At 45.1% G+C, this 23,534-nt stretch overlaps 1 protein-coding gene across 4 annotated transcripts in view; it reads right to left on the reverse strand.

Moving 5' to 3' along the window:
• Dido1 (death inducer-obliterator 1) overlaps positions 1 to 23,534 on the reverse strand; it is a 57,810-nt gene that overhangs the window by 23,552 nt on the left and 10,724 nt on the right. Inside the window, exons 1-7 of one of the 4 annotated variants that reach the window (XM_051143962.1) lie at positions 22,891 to 23,055; positions 10,899 to 11,081; positions 8,633 to 8,745; positions 6,920 to 7,754; positions 5,655 to 5,976; positions 2,621 to 2,833; positions 1,472 to 1,691 (exon numbers count right to left, since the gene is read on the reverse strand). In XM_051143962.1, coding sequence (XP_050999919.1) covers positions 1,472 to 1,691; positions 2,621 to 2,833; positions 5,655 to 5,976; positions 6,920 to 7,752 — 1,588 coding nt within the window. In that variant the 5' untranslated portion in view covers positions 7,753 to 7,754; positions 8,633 to 8,745; positions 10,899 to 11,081; positions 22,891 to 23,055. The other 3 variants (XM_051143964.1, XM_051143966.1, XM_051143963.1) reach the window with 3 other exon arrangements.

Below are 23,534 nucleotides of genomic sequence, written 5' to 3' on the forward strand. Positions count from 1 at the left end.
GCCATAATGCAGCAGGGTAAGCTAATTTACCCCATTTTTTGGGTCTTTTACAATCCTTTTCTTCCTGCTTGCCCTGGAGAAAGAATCTCACTCTGCAACCCCAACTGGCCTAGAACTCACAATTGCCTTGTCTCAATTTCTCTGTTAGGGCTCTAGGCCTGTAACACCATCAACAGCTGCAATGTTACTTTGTAAACCTAGCCCTGCAAAGGTCCCTCCTTTAGCTAACTTGCTAAAAGGCTAATAAGAAATGTAGCATGTTCCTATTTGTGGAATTCAGGGCTCTTTAACCCTGTGATGCCTTTTTTTTTTTTTTAAAGATACAAATGCACTAATGGGGGTTGGGTAGAGACCAGTCAGCAGTGCTTCCCTAGTCGAATGCATGTCGGTCTGGGTTTGATCCCCAGCACCACATGCCTGCAATCTCACCACCGAGGAAGTGAAGACACAAGTTCAAGGTCATGGGCTAGGAGTGCAGTCCAGCTGCCTAGAACATCCTAATCTCACACTCTACAACACAATCAGTGTGTGCTATGAATTCCAGCACTCTTTGCAAGTGGAGACAGGAGGACCACGGTCATGCTCAGCCTCACAGCAAATTTAAGGCCAGCCTAGGCTCTTAAAACCCCTGCCTGGGGCTGAGGGTGGGCAGAGATGGGGCAAAACACTCCTCAGCGAACACAATTGAAAGCTCACTTGTGTAGAGCAGAGGGTTATCAAACAATGGCTTGAGATTTTGTGATCTTATCTGGGGTTTCAAAAATTTACTCAAATCTCGCCATTTCAATTATTTGAAATCTGGGGCAGACTAACTTTCTAAACATCTAAGAGGAATCTGGAAGCCACTACCCACAATTCTCCCTTTGAGGACACTGCCCTAAGTGTAAGGTCAACATTACTCACCGTGGTGTCTAGGCAGCAACAAACGACCTTCAAAACGTAACTTTTTTATGTAGGTGTGTAGTATGTCAAAGACGAAAACTGTCTATCCTTTCAAAAAGGGCCTAACTCATGAAAAATCGCTTTTGCTATAGAAGAGGAGTGATGACTTCATGTGAGGCAAACAGTGATGTGGAAAAACTTCTCATGGTTTATGTAGGGCTGTCCTGTGAAAAATGGATGTCTGCATAGAACCGAGCCTCGACTGACAACGCACTGACGTATTCCCACCGTGTTGAGAGCAGTGCAAATACTTACCAAAACCTGAAACTGAAATAAGAAATTGCCTCCAATGAGAGACAGTAAGTAGTGAGGCCTACATAACTTTAGGAAACACCCAGAGAAGCTCCATAGGTTAGGCAGGATGGCCTGGGCTCCAGAGGCATCTTGGTATTTGTTTCTGGCTGGCAGTGAGCTGCTGCAGTAGCCAGCAGCAGCACAAGAACACCCAGGCCTCCAGTCCTAGACAGCCCCAGGCAGCCATCCAGACGGTGGAAGGGGCCTGGGAAGCCAGCCTTTGGGCGATACGTACATTTACTCAATAGGGTGGGTGAGAGTGCAGTGGGCTTCTCAGACTTCTCAGGCTTCACAGCGTTGTAGTTGTGGTCACTTGCCCAGGACGGTGTGGTGCTCTCACAGGTCATCTCCTTCCCTGAAGCGTCACTCCTGGGAGCCACCACCACTTTCTTCACTGGGTTTTCTTTCTTCTCTGAAGCTAGTCTCTTGTGCACAGAGGAGACTCTAATCCCTGCCTGGATAATCAGTGAAATCCCAATTATTAAGGTCTGAAGTGTTATCTTTGCTTCAGCAAGCAATTAAAGACATGTTAGGCCTTTTATTTTGGAACTTGGAAGACCCAAGCTAGGCAAAAGCCTGTAATCTTTCTAGCACTGTATCAACACATAAAATACTCCTTAGCATTCCTTTGTAACACCTGGGTAATGTGAAGGTTCCTGGCCCAGATCTGTAAGGGGCAGCTGAGGCATGACACCCCTCTCGGCGAGGTGCTGAAACTAACTAAAACCCAAGTAGAGTGGCCTGCATGTGGGTAAGAGCACCTGTAGAGAACAAATGGTATCTGCGTTCCTAGTGGGAAATCTGCCCACTGAGAAACTGTGGCTGCATCCTAAATGCTAACCGAACACTGCATAGAGCAACCACTTGTATGGGAGTTTGATATGTCATCTAGTCAGACTTGGTGATCAGGACTGTAATGCCAGCTGAGGGGGAAGCTAAGGGAAGAAAATTCCAAGTTTAAAGCCCACCTACACTACAGAATTGCCTTTAAAACCTAAGAAACACTCCTCCCAAAGGTTATGTAGAAATCATACGACCTTTTGCATGCCAGGCACTCTACCACTGAGCTATCCTACACAAGACACAGAGCCTTGTCCCAGTATCTCTGTCCTTATTTAAATGCCAAGTGGACATGGCACAAGGCTCTGTATAGTATACATTCTGAGATCTTGGTTCTTCAAAAAAGCCATGTGCTTGCTTGTTTTATTATATTCATGTTAACTAATCCCTCAGTGGATGGGGAAGAGGTAAGGAAAATAAGATCTAGATTTTGTTGACAACTGGTGTTCCCGGCACTCCTTAAGCAAACAGAAACAAGTCTATGAAGAGTACTTCCAAACGCTTCTTGTTTCAATTATCCTGAAGGTGACTCTGGCCAGCTTACCTGAACAGTGCATTTTGGAAGATTGAACTTTTCTGGCTTCATCTTCACCTTTTCCTTGGGTTTTGGTTTTTGTTCTTTACCTGAACTTAGAAATCTCATGGTAGCTGCAGCATGTTTGAGAATGCAGTCATTGCTGCAGTACACTGAGTCGGGCTGTGCTACATTGGAACACCCAGGACCAATGCATTTAGCAGCACCAGAAGCCTCTACAACCTGCAGAACGAAACAGGTGACTTCAGACCATGTATGTGTTGACAACAGTAGGAAGAGCTCAGTGACAGCACTATTGATGGTCACTATAATTGAGACACCAGCAGTACTTTGGCTGGCCTTGAACTCATGACATTTGCCTGTTTCTGCCTCCCCAGTGCTAGGACTAAAGGAGTAACGTGCACTCCACTATGTCTCTAACAGTAATTTTTATATGAATAAAAATGTATTTTTTTATTGATTACCTATGCATGATGGCATAATCTTTAATACAATTCTAGTCCTTGGGAAGGGAAGGCAGGAAATTCCCAAGTTCTAGGCCAGCCTAAGCTACATCGTAAGACTCTGTCTTTATGAACTGTACAAACCTTTCCCCCTTTGAAGCTCTGGCACACAAGCTCTGTACACATGGAGCTTCAGAGTTACATGCCCTCATAGAAAACATGTCAAGGTCCCCTATGTGATCAAGAATCAGAGGGGGGCTGGAAATGTGGCTCAGAAAATGGCTTTTACAGAAGACAAGTTTGAGTGTTAGAACCCATGTCAGGCAGCTCATGGCCACCTACAACTTTAGGCTTCTGGCCTCTGAGGGCACCTACACTGTGTACATCGCCCCCACCCCCATGCACATTAAAAATAAACTATTATTAAAAAAAAAAGTCAAAATGTAGATTTAAGGAGGCACAAATTGTTTTAAAATTTTTAGTTACTCTGTGTGTGTGTGTGTTAGGAGCACGAATGTTCAGCTGGAACCGGATAACTTTCAGGAGTTGGGACTCTCCTTTTACCATGTGGGATCTGAAGATTAAGCTTGGAAAATCAGGTTTGATGGCAGTTTCTGCTCAATGAGGTATCTTGGAGGTCCAGGTAAATGGACCCCCCCTTTTTTTAACTGTTAAGGAACTGAAAATTCCTTTATATGTATGTATGGGTGCTTTGCTCATATATGCATGTCCGTCTATACATAGTGTCATAGAAGTCAGAAGAGGGCATTGGATTCCCTGACACTTGAGTTACAGATGGTAGTGAGCTACCATGTGGTGCTATGAATTGAACCTAGTGCCTCAAGATCACCAATTAGTGTTCTTAACACTGAGCCACCTCTCCAGGACTCTAGGAGGAAAAAAAAATAGTTTTGTTTTTTAAAGACAAAATCTCATAATGTAGCCTTGGCTGGCCTGGACTCAGGCACACACACACAGACACACCTCAGGCACACACACACAGACACACCTCAGGCACACACACACACAAAGCCAGGCAAGCCTTGTACTCATACTGCCTCCAAACTGTGGACCCTGCCACACCCAGTCTTCAGGCGAAAACTTAAAGAGAGGAAACGTACCATTCCCTAAAAGAAAAGAGATCCACTGTTGGTTTCGAAGGCCGCCTTTTTTGTTTTTGTTGGGGGGGGGGGGGTAGGTTGCCAAAAGACATAGGATACCTAATTAAACATACTTCAGGTAACTAGTAACCATTTAGACAATTTAGTTTTAAGTGTGTCAGAAAGACTAGATGAAACATACACCTGACAGTTCCCAGGGAGTCATCTCTACCTGCCTTCTAATGAGACCAGATCCTCAGCCAGGCTGAAGCCTCGGAAAATCTTTTGCCCCTTGGGGCCAGGCTCTAGCCTCTGATCCTGAGACTGGAAGTGAGAGCTTGTCCTGGCCTCAAACTCACAACAATCTGCCTGTCTCTGCTGGCATTAAATTGGACTAGGATCTGCCCAAATGCTAGGATTAAAGGCGTGTGCCACCACACCCAGGTGGGAGTGGGAATTTTAAGCTAAGTCTGTAACACAGAGGCAAAAACCAGACATTGGCAATAGCACATAGATGTCTCTGCTTACACCTAATGTTGTCTGGATGGAAAGAAGAAGAGCACATTAGCACGCCCCTTATACGGTCTCAAGCAAAATGTCAGTCATCAGGTTAAATATTAGTATAGTTGCCTTTCTTCTACCAAATCTAAGTTTACACAATAAAATTCAGGCCACCTCTAACATGCTGGCAATAATAAAAACATAAAATTGACAACCTGTTTGAATAAATGGGCTCACAGTGCCACCTTTCACCTTGCAGCACACAATAAGCACCAAGGCAGTGACAACCTACTCTACATGTGCTGGAGGGCAGGCTATAGAGGCTTGAGATACAAAGTCAAAGTCCACTTCCTGGTGGCACCTCATGAGCCACATTGCAGAAGGTGAGCTCAAGAGACAGCTCTCCTGAGCAGTAAGGACCCCTCATCTTAACGCATGGAAACGTGACAGTCATGGCCCAACGAGATAACATAAGTCAAGTAGGAAGAATGAAGAAAACATCAGGCCGCAGAGAAATAACACAACTGAGTACCTGGCATGTAAAACCACAGCCAAGATGCCAAGAGAAGAGAGTGCACCTCCTCGGTAGTTTTGCCAGCACTCAAAATGCTTAACACCAACATGTGAAAAGGCTAATTTACTGTGGAGAAATGGTTTTCCTTCTATTCCCTTTAGGGTTTTTTTCCCCTTTAAGGAATCACTAGAGTAACGTGTTGGTGGTATATACCTGTACTCCTTAGTACTTAGGAAACTAAGGCAAAAGGGCCACAAACTGAGGCCAACCTGAGTGACGTAGACACATCTGTGCAAAAGTGCCATTAAGATGACACAAGATGGGAACAGTAGTAGGATGCTCCCTTGCAGGGCTCACCCTCACCAGATGCAGAACCTGCCCCATGAAAGCCCAACTATCCCAAAGAGAAGGCCCCTTCTTGTCTGGTCTTGTGCTCACCAGCAGTAAAATGACATTTGGGCTTGCCAGGGCAGACAAATACTTACAGGTTGGAATATCTTGAGCTTTTTCTTGCCGCTGGGGTTTGCCGCCTTTTCAATTCTACCCTTTATCCCCTGGTCTTCACCAGACTTCTGTTCTACTATCCCTATACTTGTACAGTCTGTGCCATCAGCACCTACAGATCTGCACCCAGCGTCCAGTTCGTCAGTGGTGCTGGCACTTGTCTCATCCTGCACTTGTAAAATGGTGCAATTTGGGCAGATGTAGTCTTCACCATTCCTTTCCAGAAGCCTCCCTCGGGCCTCAGAAATACCCACACAGTCACCATGGAACCACTCCTCACATCGGTCACAGCAGATCATAAACCTGCAATGGCGAGAATATATGGTCACTGTCCAACATATTACCAAGTAAAACCTGTAACATTCTATCATGAAAAAAGCAAGCAAATACTGTAAAAATGAGATCAGAACTAACACCACCCACGTGCCCTTCCTTTTGTTAGCAGGACTCCAAATCTGCTTTGTCTTTTTTTTCCCCTTCTATTTATTGACTTTTATAAACAGGGTTTCTCAGGGCTCAAATTTCCTATGAAGCTGAAGATGATCTTGAATTTCTGATCCTCCTGCCTCTACTGAAGGCTGAGGTGACAGGCATAGGCCACCACACCATTTTATGAGGTACTGGGGGTCAGACCCAGGGCTTCCTGCACTCCAAGCACTCTGCCCATTGAGCTACAGCTCAGTCCTTCATTCTGGCTGGGCCACTCTAAGACTCAACTAGAGGCTTCAGAGTATTTCCATGCTGCTGCTGCTGCTGCTGCTGCTGCTGCTGCATGCAGCTCTATCCCTAACAAACCCACAGGGAGGAACCACCATCACCTGGCAGCCAACTCAAGCAAAGGACCACACTGAATGATGTCACGTCCTTCGTGATACTCCCATAGGATCTTTGGGAGAATAGATGGCTCTCACCTATCTACAGTGTCCACTGGTTGCACATGGCTTGAGAGACTGAGGCAGTGAGCTTTTCGTCTCACGCTGGGCACACTGACTGTACACTAGTGACCACATATAGGTGCCACAGGGGAGAAGGTGTTGGCTGCCACAGTGGAGAGGATGCTGTAGACAGTCCATGTGTATGCACTCCTTTTGTTTCCTTTTTCACACTTATTCATCTTTTTTGAATAAACCAAGCACTTGGCAAGCCCAGCTTAAAGCTCTTTGGCATCAAAGAAAATGGGAATCCTCTCGCTGTCTCCATCCCTTGGTTCTCTGAAAATGGCCACAAGCTCCCTCCCTCCACCTACCTGTTGTTGTGAGGCTGGCGGCAGATGCAGTACAGGGCATTGGGGTCGTAAACCTCACACTCAGGCTTTGGTTTGCCCGCTTCCCTGGGGCCTTCCTCTTTACTTCCCTGAGTTGCTTTCCCCTCCGACTGACTTTCTCTGTCATCTTTCTCGGATTGGGACACTGGCCCCTGACTAGCCTCAGGCTCCTGCTGACAGAGAGGCGTATCCTCATCGGCACTGCCTGTGTGGACGCTGCCACTGTCAGCAGGGCCTTCCTCTCGGCGCTGCTTCTTCCGCAGGCGATTCTGAATGCCTCTCAGGGGCCTCGCCACAGGTTCTTGTTCTCGCTTTCTTCGAAGGCGGTTCTGAAGTTCCTTCAAAGTAAGGCCATCACTGTCACTGTCAGAAGTGTCTTCTTCCTCATCACCTCCTTTCACCTTTTCAGAAGATGCAGGATGTTCTTTCCCTGAGGATCCAGGTGCAGGGCCACTTCTGATCTCAGAACTGCTCTCAACGCTCCCCTCTGAGGCTGTTTCCACATCAGTGACTGTGGAAGATGTGGGCTCACTGGAATCCTCTAGGGAGACTGGCACGCTCTTTCTCCCTCGGCGCCGAACTGTGGTAAGGAACTCTTCTACCCTCTCAGTGCGCTTAGGCTGCCGTCCACTTCGCCGCAGGGAGAGGCTATGCTGTTGTGGTGGCTGCTCACCGGGGTCCACCTCAATGTCTCCTGCACCCTCACGTTTGGCAATTGTAGTTCTTCGGAAACCCCAGGTTTTCCTGAACTCTTTACTGGTGGGTTTGATAGCCTTGGGTGCTTCCTCATTGCTCAGGTGCCCTTTATCATCCATACCTAATGATAAAAGGTAATCACACCGTGACCAACAAAGCACCAAGGCCCACACCATGTAGTGCTGGGTGGCATAGCAGGGTGCCTAGTGAGTACCCTTTACCAGCAGTGGGAAGAAAGGGTATCTCCTTACAGGAGCAGGGATGCACACAAACTAAATGCTTCTGATCATTGTTTTCTAATATGCACATATATATGAGATGATGTGAGCTAACTTATCAAGAGATTTTAAGTTTTGCAGCAAATGTTCTGCAGAAAATAATCCAGCCAAGAGAAAGGCAAAATGGGTAGAACACTACGAAGTGAGGACAGTCTGTTTGGGGGCTTTGGCCCTGGCTTTTCTACTCTCATCCAAGGCCTAGACTAAGAGAGACAGTGTCCTGTTTTGTTTTGTTTTTCAAGACAGGGTTTCTCTGTCTAGCCTTGGCTGTCCTGAACTAGCTCTGTAGACCAGGCTGGCCTCAAACCCACAGAGAGCCGCCTGCCTCTGCCTCCCTAGTGCTGGAATTAAAGGTGTGCACCACCACACCAGGCTTAAACAGTGTCTTGAATACACTGGAAACAGCTGAGCGTAGATAACTCTTTGTGGTTGCTCCAAGTAGGAAGAGCCGCCCAGATTCCTGACCACTGCTTGGCTCACTGTAGGTGCCAATCTAAGCAACAGTTCAGGGTGTATTACTGCCCAAGTACTTTGTGCCCCAGGGTCTTGCTACTACGGTGTGGCAAAGGTCAGCTACGGCATTGTGGTGACCCTTATACCTCAGCACTAAGATTTTAAAGCATGCGCCACATATCCAGGTCTTTCACTTCTAAAGTTCTAAAAGATGACGTCTTCGTTCTTGTTTAAAATGACAAAATTGGGGGGGGGGGGGGAAGCATACCTTGAGAATTCTTTCCCCAGCTGTCCAGGCTTTAATCACATTTAAATGCTGGTGATGAATGATATTACTGCATGTTCCATCTTAGGGAAAGGACAGTCATTAAAACAAAAACCCTAAAAATGTAAAACAAAAATTTTAAATTATTAGTACCCTAAATATTGTTTTCCTTACTAGTAATTTAGTAAATAATTGTCACTCAGCTAAAGAGGCTGCCTAGCACTGATCTCTATCTCCCTATAACCTTGGCCTTCAGGTCACTCAAAGCTAAGTGAAGAATCACTTCTGTAGTTACCTCCCCTAAAATGTAAAGGCCAGAACTGAACCAAGTCAGGTACCAACAATAGTTCTTGAATCACAGTGCAACTCCTCAGGCTGCCTGATACCAAGGACACACAACGGCGAGGAGGAGCTGGCTTCATGAGGCTGAGGTGTGCTCCTTTTTTTTTTAAAAAAACATCTTTTAGAGACAGGATCTCACCATGTAACTGACTAGCCCAAAACTTGCTTTGTAAATCAGGCTGGCACTGCTGGGGTTAAAGATTGTCACCACCAAGGCCACCTGGTATATTCCTTTTAAATACACATATCAGGTGCTGGAGTGATGTTCAGCAGTTAAGAGCACTGACTGCTTGCTCTTCAGGAGCTGGGCTTGCTGGATACCCAGCGCTCACAAGGAGCTAGTGACTGTTATTCTAGTCTCAGTTCTTCTGACCTCAGTGGGCATTGCTTACAGGTAAAATGTCCATGCACACATGGTAAGTTTTTTTAAAAGGAGAAAAAATTAAATACACACAGCTGAGTAAATACCAAACTGTACCTACTATAATGGCTTTTATTCATTCTAGTTATAAAATTTTGGAGAGGGAAGTATGGCCTGATGTTTAGAAAAAACAAGTTTTGCACTAAAACAATGTTTTAAAATTAAGTTTACCAATGAGCCACAATCCAGACACAGGCCGCAGCAAGATAGTTGAACCCTCATTTCAGGCAACACTGAATCTCTACTCAGAGAGTCAGGGGGCCACCCTGTCCAGCTTTCCTAAGAACTATCACCCCAGAACCCAAGAGGCAATTCCATTTTTCCTCTACAGAATTGTTTTCTCATTAGACAGAAACTACACAATTAAAGGTTTATACACTGATAAAATAGCCAAGGTGAAAACAAAGAAATAATGAGTCAAATTTGTAAAAGTAACCTTTATTCTCCTGGCTCAGTTGTTGTCGGGAGGCTTACTGTCTCCTTCTGATAACTTAGGCCTAGCCCTAGAAGCTCTATCCTCTGTACAATCTAACCTAGGCCTAGAGTGTTTTCAGCCTCTGAGACTTACTGCTGAATAAGCTGATCCTTACTTGTTCTTTCTGAGCTCTGGGCTGACTGGTTCAACTCAGCTGTTCTGGATCAAACTCTTCTCCCAGCTGATTTATTTAATCTGGCTTCTCTCCTGGCCCAGAATTGCTCTGCTTGGCCCCAAACTAACTCAGCAATCTGCTCTAATCTTCTGGATTCTTCTTATTTTCTGGCCTGCTCTGTCTTCACCTGAGCTCTCTCTCTGCAATCCATCTCTCATTACTCCTCTAGTAAAACTGCCTCTTAAGTATCTTCACTTTTCTCTTTCTTCTCATGAGAGTTGGGTGTATCCTAATGTGTCATATTTTCTTCTGATTCATCACTTTTTCTGCCAATTAGACATCACTTTTAAACATTGGAGCTTCCTTCTAAAAACTAACTTTACCTTTGTTTGGGATTAAAGGCATGTACCACCACCCCTGAATCTAATCTTTTCTTTACTGGATACTTGCGCTATACCAGGCTGCCCTTGAACTCAGATCTGTTTGCCTCTGTCTCCTGGATTAAAGGCATGTTTGTGTTCCACCTGCATCACACAGACGTAGGTCTTTGGATGTGATCTCTTGACAGAACAGCTGGGTTCTGAATTAACATTCTTCTACACAAATTCTTTTTGTGGGGGGTGGAGGTGGGATTCCAAGACAGGGTTTCTTTCTGTGTCACCCTGGCTGTCCTGGACTGTGTAGCTTGTCTCTGCCTCCCAGGTGCTGGGATTAAAGGCGTGCACCACCACGCCCAGCGGAGCCAAATTCTTATCAATGGCCATTCATTTAAAATAAATAAATAAATAAATAAATAAATAAATAAATAAATAAATCTGGCTGAAGTTAAGAGTATAAAATTTGATTCTTTAGAGTATTAAAAATAAATATAAATGCTACATTATACTCATTTCTTTATACAAATAATGGCACTTACCTGACCCAAAACTGATGGCTTAGAAGCCTTTGGCTGAAAATCCTACATATAATAATAAACCTGGGGCCAAGTCCAGGAGATGGCCAGGCCTCACCACACCGTTGTCAGTCAGTTCATCAACGAGAAAATTCTGGAGCTTCCAACAACCAAAGGTATAGTATGGACTGCTTCTTGAGCAAGCTCCTACAGGAAAGGGGAAACACATCACAGATCATAAGCAACTGTACTCAAACCACACTCCAACAAGAAAAAGCAAATTTTACTTAACTCTAACTTGAGTGACCTACAAAGATACCTGAAGAGCAGGGAAGTAGTGACACTGGTACTCTCTCAAATAAGGGCACCCAGGCAAGAGTCAAAGGCCAGATGAAAAGAGGGCTTCTGAATTCAATTAAGAGCCCATCGTAAAGCAGACCCAGCATAGAAACCCAACATTTGGCAGAGAAACACAAAATGTGGAAAGGCTGAATAACAAAATTATGTAATTTTTAAAAACCTTAGTATTGTAAAACTATCTCATGCTAATTTAAAATATAAGAAAGTTAGAGAACTAAATTTATATTTACTAAGCATCAATGTGATGTGATGTGGCTATCTGTGTGTATTTGAGAGCCAGGCAGGGTGGCATATACCTGTAATCCCAGTACTCAGACGTTGAAGCAGACAAAAGGTGAGTTTGAGGCCAGCCTGAGCTATACAAGGAGACCCTGTCTCAATCTAAAACAAATATACATATGTAAATTTCACCCACCTTCCTGGTAAGGTCCCAACTAATCACACTGTTCTCAGGCTCTATTTCAAAAAGACAACACACCCCCACACCCCACAAAAACCAACCAACCAACTAAACAGATCCAACAAGCCTTTCCTTGCCTCTTCCATATTATCACAACCTAACTCTCTCCAGGTGCCTTTGTTTTTAGCCAGGTCTTTTAAAACCCAAGGGCCAGAGCCAGCAATTCAGAGCAGAACCCACCTCTTACTTCCTTTCTCTGCTTGGCTTCAACTGCCTTCCAGCTAACTGTGGTTTCCCTAGTAACCAAGACAAAGGGCAAACATTCCATAGATCCTTAAAGCGACATAGACCTTTTTAAATCTCATGTCCACTCCATGTAGCTACAGGAAGCCATTATAGCTTCTATCACGCGGAAAGCTCACCACGAAAGCCAACCTCAAGAGGTTAGAAACTACTGAGTGGGCCTAGCCAGTAAACTAAATAGACAACACACCAAGAAACTACTTCTCAAAGTGGAAGTGGAAACACACACTGAGTACTTGGAAAGGAAAAATAACAAAACTAACCCAATAATCTCAGGAATGAAAATCATTTAAAACGATTCAATTTATAGGGACTGGAGAGATGGTTCAGCAATTAAGAGGACTTGTTACTTTTGCAGAGGACCTGGGTTTGGTCTCTAGCACCCACATACCATCCACAATTCCAGTTCCAGTGTATCCTTGAGAAATCCAATACCCCCATCTGACCTCCACAGGCCACATGCCCCTAGGCAAACACTCATACACACAAAAATTTAAAAATCTTTAAAAAGAATTATTTTAAAGATTCAATTTATAGATGGTACTGTAGCTCATCGGTAGTGTCTACCTAGCATGGATTAATTGAGTCCCCAACAATGAGGTGAAAAGTACATGTTAACCCAAAAAACAAACATGTTTCTAAGGACTTGGAATAGTCCTGAATATTAAGAAGTAAAAGTGCAGTTATTTCTGCTATGTAGAATAAGAAGACATTTGTAACAGATTATTCTGTATTTGATTTTCTTTCATAATTCTGCCAATGCAAAAACTAATAAAATTCGGTGTGTGAAATAAAAGTACATACGCCAGGCGTGGTGGCACACGCCTTTAATCCCAGCACTCGGGAGGCAGAGGCAGGAGGATCCCTGTGAGTTCGAGGCCAGTCTGCTCTACAAAGTGAGTCTAGGACAGCTAAGGCTACACAGAGAAACCCTGCCTTGAAAAACCATCAAAAAACAAAAAACCAAAAACCAAAAACAAAAAACAAAAAAAACCCCCACACATAATGTATCGAGACAAAAGTACAAACAAAATTAAGTCTACTCATAAGGTGTAAGTAAAACGTAATGTGTGGCTTGGCACTATGGCAACAGGCATGTGAGGAAGCAGGAAGATGAAAGAAAGGCCATTTAACCAAGTGAGGGCTGGGCTGTTGCACAGCAGGGAACACACAACACTTGCCTTGCACCCACAAGGTCCTGGGTACCACTAAAGATTAAATTTAAAAATGGTGTTACGGGGCTGGAGAGATGGCTCAGGGGTTAAGAGCACTGTCTGATCTTCCAAAGGTTCTGAGTTCAATTCCCAGCAACCACATAGTGGCTCACAACCATTTATAATGAGGTCTGGTGCCCTCTTCTGGCATGCAGACATACATGCAAACAGAACACTGTACACACAATAAATAAATATTTTTTTTTAAATGGTGTTACACTTCTAACCCAAATTAGTATGTAAATCTACACACTATATAGCATAGTCCATACAAAGTGATCATGAAGGGCTGGAGAGATGGCTCAGAGGTTAAGAGCATTGTCTGCTCTTCTAGAGGTCCTGAGTTCAATTTCCAGCAACCACACGATGGCTCACAACCAACTTTAACATGGTCTGGTGTCCTCTTCTGCCATGCAGGTGTACATGCAGATACATAGAGTACTCACATACATAAAATAAATAGATAAATCTTTAAAAAGTGATCCTAAAATTATAATTATGTCATATTAATTAATACTTTTTCCCCAAAGAAGAAAACGGTGACCATTTCTGAGTATACTGAAGGCACAATGAACTTTCTACATTCCAAAGTATGTCTTTCTACAAGATCTCTGTCAGTCTCTGGACAGGGTCTGATTCTAGTCCAAAGTGCCCTGGAGCTTCTGGCAATATTATTGCCTTAAGTCTCTCCTGATTGTTAGGATTAAAGGTGTGAACCACTGCATTAAACACTACAAAGGGCATTTTCTCCCTCCTCTCAGTTAAAATGCACTGTTTCCTATTAACCAGAAGTACACAATATCTCAGCATTAAAGTTTTATATAAGAGCATGAGGGATGGCTCAGTGGGTAGGGATACTTGCTTTGTAAGCATGAGGACCCAAGTTAAAATCCCCAGCACTCACATATAGAGCTTGGTATGGCTGCATGCAGTGTACTGGCAACCCCAACATTGGCAAGTTCACAGACAAGCAGATCCTGAGTACTTGATGCTCAGTTCAGTTTACCTAACAGCAAGCTCAGTCTGGGGAGAGCCTGTCTCAAGGAAGTAGTGTAATAGAGGAGACACGTCAGACCCATAGACACACTCACATGCACACACCATCTGCATGCAACACACACAGCTTAAAGCCAGGTGTGATGGCACACAAATACTAGTGAGGGTCTAGTTTCCAAAAGGAGACCTACCACTTCTCAATAGTGCTGCTAAGGACAAAGCCTCCAAAGATTCGATGCCAGTGCACACTTAAAGACACCAGAAACAGTGGTGTCTTGGGTGGTAGGTTTCAAAGCTTTTCGTCCAGGCAAAATACACTCTGAAGAATCCAAAGATCTTCTGTTTATGTGGAATATATCTATTGTTTCTGAAAAGCCATTACTAGAAGTCCACTACACTTAATATTAGTTTTTGTTATTAAAAAAAAAAATCACACAAGTATTAAGAATGGTATAGTATTTTTTCTTTTTGGAGGTCTCTAGCTTAACAACAGAAGACAGCAGGATTTCCAAACATGCCTCTGTCTTGTATGGTCTTTAGTGAACTGTATGAAGAAAGTCCTTTTTACATAAATGTCAAGCAGCAGTCTCAGAAGTCAGCAGCACTGTAGACTGTAATGTGCTACTGAGCTCTCTTACACTCTTGTACTAACCCCCTGGGCTGTCTGGTCCTGTTTGGTCCTCTTGGCTCATGAGTCACTTGGAAAGCACTAAGCTCACAGAATTCAGGCAAAGTTAGACAAGAAAGACTTAACTGCCTGACTGATATGTGATTACTGGAAAGCTATTGGGCTCACAGTAGATACAAGTATCCAATGTTCTAATTTTCTCTTGCAAGTGCCAATTTTATGTTTACCAAGAAATCCTCAGTTGCTTTTCTTGAGACTCCCATCATTTGTAATGGAGAGCATGGCTGCAACACTAAGCCTGACAGGTGAAGTGCCTGTTCATCCAAGAAGCCATTCCACAAGATGTACAAGACCAGCTCTTACAGCAAAGTGGCACGGGTGTGTACCTGAGGGCTAACCCTAATAAGCAGCAGGTACATCTTGTTCAAGGATATTAAATTTTTTTAAAACTACACTTATTCTTTATATGTATGTGCACATACATGTCTGCTACGACATGGATGTGTAAAGATCAGAGAACTGACAGTAGTCATTTATCTCCAGTCACCATATAGGTTTGAGGGACCAAACTCAGACTATTAGCCTTGGTAGTAGCACCCTTACCCACTGAGACCTCTTCCCTGGCTCCAAGACATTCTAAAGGGAAATGTGTATTTTACAAACCCAACCCACAGTAGGAACACAGGATCCTCTATATATGGGTGCAAAAATCAGCTGTTAGCCCCACAAGGAGACCATCAAGGCCTGAGGATCTGTTCCTGGGGGCCTGCACAACCTACTCCACCAACCAAGGACAATGCATAAAGTAAACCTTAGACCTCCTGTTCAGATCTACCCAGTGGACAGCTCACTCTCAATGGTTGTGGAAACAGGGAGGGGGTGATTGAGAGGACTGTCTGACATGAACTCTGGTGCTCCTGATTTGATCACTTCCCCTTGGTAGGGAGGCCTGGTGGGCACACAGAGGAAGGGGAAGCTAATAGCTTTGGTCATATGGTGGGGAGGACGTCCCCTTTTGTCAGAGGTCTAGGAAAGGGAAATAGGGTGGAAGAGGGAGGGAGGTTGAGAGCTGGGAATTGGAAGAGAAGAGCAAGGAGATAACAATTGGGACATAATGTGAATTAAATTATAACAAAAAAATTAAAATCAGGTGTCAGGAAAACTCATCATGTTGGTCTACTATTTCAGAAAGTTTTGACCTCCTAGCTCCAAGGCAAGTTTTTCAGGGACCCCCACAGAAGTCCATGGAATATACTTGAAGAACTTTAGCTCCCTGGCATTTCTACTAATTAAGACAACACTGGGTAGTGAGTGCATGCATGGCAGGCAGCAGCATCTATGGTGCACCATCTTTCATCCTAGGCAGTCGGTAACAAATCTCCAAATTCCTTCCTATTTCCTGACTCAGCAAAAACATTACTAGCAAAGCAAAGGAGAAATTAAATAAAACTTCTCTCCCCAAATGTTAAATATCACCTTTTAAAAAACAGTAGTAGTGCCGGATGGTGGTGGCCCACACCTTCAATCCCAGCACTACAGAGAGAGGCAGAGGCAGGTGGATCTCTGTGAGTTCAAGGCCAGCCTGGAATATAAAGCAAGTTCCAGAGCAACCCTGTTTGTCTTGAAGATCAATCATCACCATTCTAACTGTTGTCCACCTAAAGATGTTCTCAGCCACAAACACGAAACTTGTTAGCTCTCAGTATGAGCTACTTTGCAATGGGACAGATAGCCACGATGAAGCTCCAACACTTGTGCCACAGCGATTCCAGAAACCAACTCTGACTTAACAGCCAAGACCCTACTGGGTCACAAATATGTTTGTAAGCTTCAGTTTTCCCTGAAATGATAGTCAAACCCAGACTGACCTTCTGCTCTCCATATGGCTAAGGATGACCTTGACTTCACCACCTGAGTGCTGGGATGTTGGGATGCTGAGCGACAAGTGTGCTTTGTCTGACTTAGACAATGCTGGAGGGTGAGCCCAGGACCTGAGAACTCTACTAACTACCAGCAAGAATACATCCTCCAATGCCCCCACATTTCATTTTGAAGCAATTCTAACTTGTTAGAAATTATGTCCAGTACTATAATAAAGACTATTTGACTCTAACTCAGAATTTTTGCCCTCAGTGGGAGCAGTTTGCTGTCTATATGATACTTACTCAGCAGGGGGCATTGAGCCCCAAGGTCTGCAGCTGCAAAAACTGTCTATCACACACGCTGTTTGGGATCATGAAGGAAATTAAGAAACCCAGTTTTCATTTCTCAGCGTCTAATACAAACGCTATTAAGCAAATTACAATGTTATTAAATTATTCTGGTTAGGTGAAATGAAAATTATGAGGAACTCATTATAAAAATCTTGTTGAGCAGGGTGTGGTAGCACATATCTTTAATCTCAGCACTTGGGAGGCAGAGGCAGGTGGATGGAGGCCAGCTTCACAGAGAAACTCTGTCTTGAAAAAGCAAAAACCACCAAAAAACTTGATTTAAAATTTACTTGTTACTTTATAAACACACGGAGACAAACAAAAACACTTGCCACAAAAAAAATCCTTTGAGGACTGATGCCTCATCAGGCCTTCAAGGCTCTCAGTATCCCTTCCAGTTTCTAGTTAAGATGCATAGGCTTTTAAGTTTGGTGGCAATTCAGGGAGGAAATTTCGACTCTTCTAGCGATGGCCAAGAACTTGAAACTGTAAGGCTAGCACTGCCTTGTTTGGGGGAGGGCACCAAGTCTCTTAAAGCAGCTACCCAGGGTGGGCTCTCCTTCTGTCTACCTCACATTCCCAGACAGTGGGACTCTGTATACTAACTCCTCTTAAGGTCACTTTGGTGCCATTTGTGATGATCCAGAACCTGTTCCTAGGCTGGCTACTCAACCGTGTGTGAACATGTACATGACTTGGAGGGCCCTTTTTTAGTGTTTCCAGGACAGTCATACAAAGCAAGGACATTGAGTCCCTGGTAACTGGAGCTTGTATTTATTCCCACAGCCCCAAATGAAGGTCAGTTTTACCATCTAGGGCCCCACTCTGGACAATGAAAGCATATTACATCCTATGGTAGGTGCAAAGGGCTGGTGAACACAATCCCGGTGCCTCTCCCATGCAGACACCTCCAGCTGACTGGGGTGCTATCCTATGCTTCATGGCAATAGCAGTTCCTAATTCATACCTCTTGGAGGAGCAGGAACTGAATGAAACAGCACCTTCAAGGTCACAAGAAAACCATTTGTTCCATCATACCTTTCCCCAAAGGCAAGAAACTGGGTGAGCCAATAAAAATAGTTGGAAGATACCGTCTAATAGTATGAAGGTGTCCGGTTTCTCTAGATGTTTGAGCTAACCTTTCAATTCACCTCAACAGTTAGAGCACTCTCTTTGGGGGTGGGGGGTAGGGGGTGGGAGAGGGTTTCTCTGTGTAGCCCCAGCTGTCCTGAAACTCAGATCCACCTACTTCTGCCTTCTGAGTGCTGGGACTAAAGGCATGTGCTGCCACGCCTGGCAATAAGAGCACTCTTAAGGTCAGGTCTGGTCTTTAAACTTCAGCACTCAGGAGGCAGAGGCAGGCTAGCCTGCTCTACACATTAACAGGACAGCCAGACCCTGTTGCAAAAAAAACAAAACAAAAAGAGCACTTCTAATTGTTACAAACAGTAAATGGTAAAAATGCATAGTTGGATCCCGAGATCAAAGCTCTCTGCTCAGTACTAAGTTATCATATGTCCTCTTTATTGTCACTGAGAATTCACTTTTTCGTTTCTTTTTTGAGACAGGGTTTCTCTGTGTAGTCCTGGACTCCCTTTGTAGACCAGGCTGTCCTTGAACTCACAGGGATCCACCTACATCTGCCTCATGAGTGCTGGGATTAAAGGCGTGTGCCACTATACCCGGCCAAGAACTCACTTTTTCACAAGCTAAGTGATAATGATGTACCACCAAATAGAAAGAGAAAGAAGAAACCAGTCATTTTGAGATAAACAGATTTACAAAAGCATAAATGTAACTTTTCTCATGAAGTTGTCTTAGACTTAGAAAGTAGTTCCCACAAAATATTTATGTTAACACAAGAGCAGATGAGTTTAAGCAAAAGTGTTTTAGAATGAATGTTTAAATGTCTCAGATGTAAAAGCAAACAATCAGTACTGACAAAAACTCCGTCACCAGGAACTTTTTAGTGTAAAGGCCCTGGAGTTTGGTTTGAGGGTGACTGGTATCGAGCTGCACATTTGTTGAGTATCTATATAAAGCACCCTTACTATCTAGCGAGGACTCACAAGGGCAGTAACTAGACCAACCTGATCCCACTGGCTTCCCGCCTCACTCAGGTTCTGTCATTCATTACTCTGAGGAGGCTGTAAGATTTGCTACCTAAATTAAGGCTAAAGCCCAGGAGCCTTGGGAAACTCAAGTGAGGAGCTGTATTTCAGCTGGAATCTTCCTTTCCTTCTCTGAGATTAGTAGGGGACAATGCTTGGATTTTCCCTCCATTTTGGGGGGAAGGGATGTAAGATAATGAAGTCCGCCACTGATAACTGAGTTCTAGCAGGGTTTCCTGTATTATCATTTTTTGTTTTGTTTTGGTTTTTTTTGTTGTTGTTATTGTTGTTGCTGCCACTTTTCTCTGTGTAGCCTCAGCTGTCCTCACAGAGACTGGCCTGCCTCTGCCTCCCGGGAGTGTTGGGATTAGGTGTGCCCCACTGCACCCGGTTCTTGAATTATTTTTTTGCAGCCCAGCTGAACTCCATTGTCAAGCCCATTAGAGCAGCAACACCCAATGCTCCACATCAGCACAGGTAGAAGCAGGTATATCTTCCTGCTTACTTGCTGTTCTCAAGTCACAATCCAACAAATCCTGACCCACCCTGACCTTCTGGGTTCTCACGGCATGGCTCTGCGGAAACAGGCTCTCAATATTTCCTATCCCCACCAGCAAGAGTAAGGACTCCTTGTAAGACATTTGGGGGTTAGGGTTAGAGGGGTGGGAATGGAGCAGAGGCTCAGGAAGAGCGACCAAGTGTGAAAAGGAGCCTTCAAGGTTTCCATTCTGCTTCCAGTTGTGGCCTGTGCACTGGGCTGTAATCTCCATTCTCAAGTGGGAGCAACACAGACCTCAGCTTCTGAAAATCCTTTCTTAAGTCCTACTCAGAGCCCACTTAACAACTTTGCAACAAATGGTCAGTGTCACCCACCAAAATGACAAGTGTCCATACTTCCTACAGAATCTGGGGATATAGGAAACCGGCAGCGCCTGATCTAAGGCAGAGGAAGACTGCTTTCCTTTGATTTAGCAGATTAACATCTGTGTAAGAGTGCATACCGCCATGTTGTCACAAAAGGTAACTAATTTGACATTTGAAGACAGGAAGTACTACTGAGAGGTCCACAATACTGGAAAAGAGACTGACAAAGCTACACAGTGCCAACCTGTGCTTCTGAACACAAATAACTGTAACACAGGTTACTTTCAGTGTTTCCACTTTGGTTTTCTGTATAAATATTATTCTTTAAAAAACTTATGAGGATGGAGAGGCGGCTGAGTGGCTAAGAGTACTAAGTGTTGTTTCAGAGAACCCACATGGCCGTTCACAACCATCTGTAATTCCAGTTCCGGGGACTCAACCTCTTCTGACATCTGAAGGCACCAGGCAAACATGTGCTGCACAGACATTGCATTCAAGTAAAACACCCATATGTATAAAACAAATTATTTGTATTGTTTTTATCGGTGGCGCATGCCTTTAATCCCAGCACTTGGGAGGCAGAGGCAGGCGAATCAATGCGAGTTTGAGGGCAGCCTGGTCTACAGAGCAAGTCCAGGACAGCCAAGACTACACAGAGAAACCCTATCTTGAAAAAAACAACAAAATGACAACAAATATGTATATATGTGTATGTATGTGTCTATATGTGTGTGTGTGTGTGTGTGTATGAATGATTGTTTTTAATGTTGTTTATATTTGAATATGTACACATAAGTGCTGGTGTCTGTGGAGGCCAGGTGTCAGATCCCTGGAATAGAGTTATATGCTGTGGTAAGCTGCCTGACATGGATGCTGGGAGCTCAGGTCCTCTGGAAGAGCAGTATGTTTGTTTTTGTAGACAGGGCTTATCTGTGTAGCCCTGGCTGTCCTGGAGCTCATTCTGTAGACCAGGCTTGCCTCAAATTCAGAGATCCACCTGCCTCTGCCTCTCTGAGTGCTGGGAATAAAGGCGTGCGCCACCACCACTGGGTTAGAAGAGCAGTACGCACTCTCACACCTCAGCCATCTTCTCCAGCCCATTCTACCTCTTGACCTAAGCACAGAAAAGCCATCTTCATTTTGGAAAAAGACTGACTTATCTTTTCATCACATTACACCACTTAAGTTTCCATCAGCACATAAAAAACATAACCCCAGCACTTAAACTTGATATCTTACAAATTTTGCAAAAGATAATCAACACCTAGGGATAAGCTGTATACACAAATATAGAATTATTCTTTTTAAAAATGTGTCTGTCACCTAGAGGCCAAAAGAGGACACAGAATGTCCTGGAGCTGGAGTTAGAAGTGGTTGTGAGCCTTCCAGGTGACACAGATGCTTGGGAACCAAGCTCTGGTCCTCCAGAAGAAAAACAGGAGCTCCCAACAACTGAGCCATCTCTCCAGACTCCAGAATCATTCTTTAAAAGTATGTACAACTGCTATTCATCTTCCTTGTCAACTTCTCAAGATGACTGCTGAGAAAATAAACTAAAGTCTGTGAGCACGATATGTCTCACAGGCGAGCCTGCACACTCAGGACAAGTGAGCACAACTCAGACTTTGAGCTTTGACCTCTCCAAAGAACACAGCATCACTGGCTATTACTCACGTGACCACTGTAGCTGAAGCAATACATACCACTTCCCACAACCTCAGAGACTACTGGGTTTCTATAAAGGGTCCTGTAAAGGAACCAGTCACCTAACATTCAAGAGACTCTGCTTAGGGACAATTTCTTAAGTTGGGACTTAAACATGAGAAACAGATTCTAAGACTTGGGGTCACTGTGCAGGGATCTAAGAGCACCAGGAACAGGACTGAATCTTTGCTCTTCCAGAGCCAAGCAGAAGCCACCTGGTGTTGCAACACAGGTGTAAAACATGGTAAACCATGCTGTTGACAGAGTGTAAGCCTAGCACGGCACCCATATGCTTAAGAGAAGTCATTACTTGAGCTGCTCAGCCCTGGCTGGGGAATTAAGACTCTTCAGTCTATTAAGGCAGTACCTACCAGAGGTCCAGAGTTTTACTGCAAACAACCGTTCCACAAGACATCCCACCTCGACTTCAAGACCTACCTGGACTCTCCTCAGTCCTCTAACACATGTCCTCAGCAAGCTATTGTGATGCTACACATGTGCTGAGTGCCAGGAGGAAAGTGCTGGTCATGGGCGCTGGCAGGGGTAATCAATTACACAACCTTTTCTGTATGCTACTTCTCAGCTGTACACAAGTTTGTCTGACAGAACCTCCACTTAATCAAGTGTAACAAGGAGCATCCTTTTATGGAAAATTAAACATACACAGCATTCCAAATCAAAACCGGGGCCTCTTACTCAAGAGTCAATATTAATACACACCTGGCCACCAACAAGGCAAGAGGCAGTGAGAGCCAGGGCAACGCCCAAGGCCCTACATCGGGCTGGGGCTGGATATTCCCCGAAGATCTTCCCAACGAGACATCGCCTCTTACACCCCCGCGAATTCTCGCCCAGGCCCATTCACGTCCTACCACAAGTGTTCTACAAGTGCCGAGGACCTGCGGTCGCAGGCGGCTGGGCCCCCAACTCCAACTCACACTCGAAGGCACCACAGCCTCCCAGACCAAGGGACCAGACAGGACCACACTAACAGTGATTCGGCGGAAACCAGACGCAGACCACCTGCCCGCCCGGCCTCGCGCTCCTCTGCGACCCTTCTGTCCGGGGCCGGAAAGGGCCCCACGGGCCGCGACGCCATTTTCTCGGCGCGATTGCGCCGCTCGCTGGAGTTGGGCTGCCGGCACGGCGCCACTCCGCCTTGTCCGGATCCCAAGCGCTGTCCACACGGCTCCCGCCCTCTTTCACTGCATAGAGCCACTTACCGCGGCCGCCGGGATCCCGCAGCCATTTCCAGAGTGGCCACGGATCTAGGGCGGAGGCCAGCGAGACTACCAGCCTAGAGCGGCGGGCCGCGCGGCAAGCGGAAGGAATCAACCGGCCACCGAGATGAAGCGGCGGCTAGAGCGGCTATGCCGCGCTTCCTGCACGCATGCGCCACCCGGGTTCCCCGGAGCGCCCACCTTGTGGTGTGTCCTAGGCACGCTTGACAGATTCCCGCGTCGGGAATCAAGGGGCTAAGCTGGGAGCCCATGCCACCAAGCTATTCCTCGGGCTATTCAGGGCACTCTGGCCAGCATCTCAAAAGCTTTAGAAACCTTCTGCGCTTGCGGGGACCGGTGCTTCGGGGTGAACCTGCGTCCTAAAGGAGCCAGGAAGAAAAAGACCCCAAAGCCCTTCCGCACTCCGCTCAGCTCTCTGGGCCTCTGGAAGGGGTGTGTGCTGGGAGCCCTTGCTAGAAACACCCATGTCCCATGTTCATTCCTTCCGAAATAACCTACCAGGAGTTAGGAGCCAAAGCATGAGCATACGTGCCTACGAGGGCCGACCCCACCCCCCCCCCAACACACACACAAACATTTAAGAAATCCATCCCTCTCAGTGCAAAGTACATTGGTATTCCTTCATT

The sequence above is a fragment of the Acomys russatus genome, chromosome 4, assembly GCF_903995435.1.
Source record: "Acomys russatus chromosome 4, mAcoRus1.1, whole genome shotgun sequence".
NCBI lineage: Eukaryota > Metazoa > Chordata > Mammalia > Rodentia > Muridae > Acomys > Acomys russatus.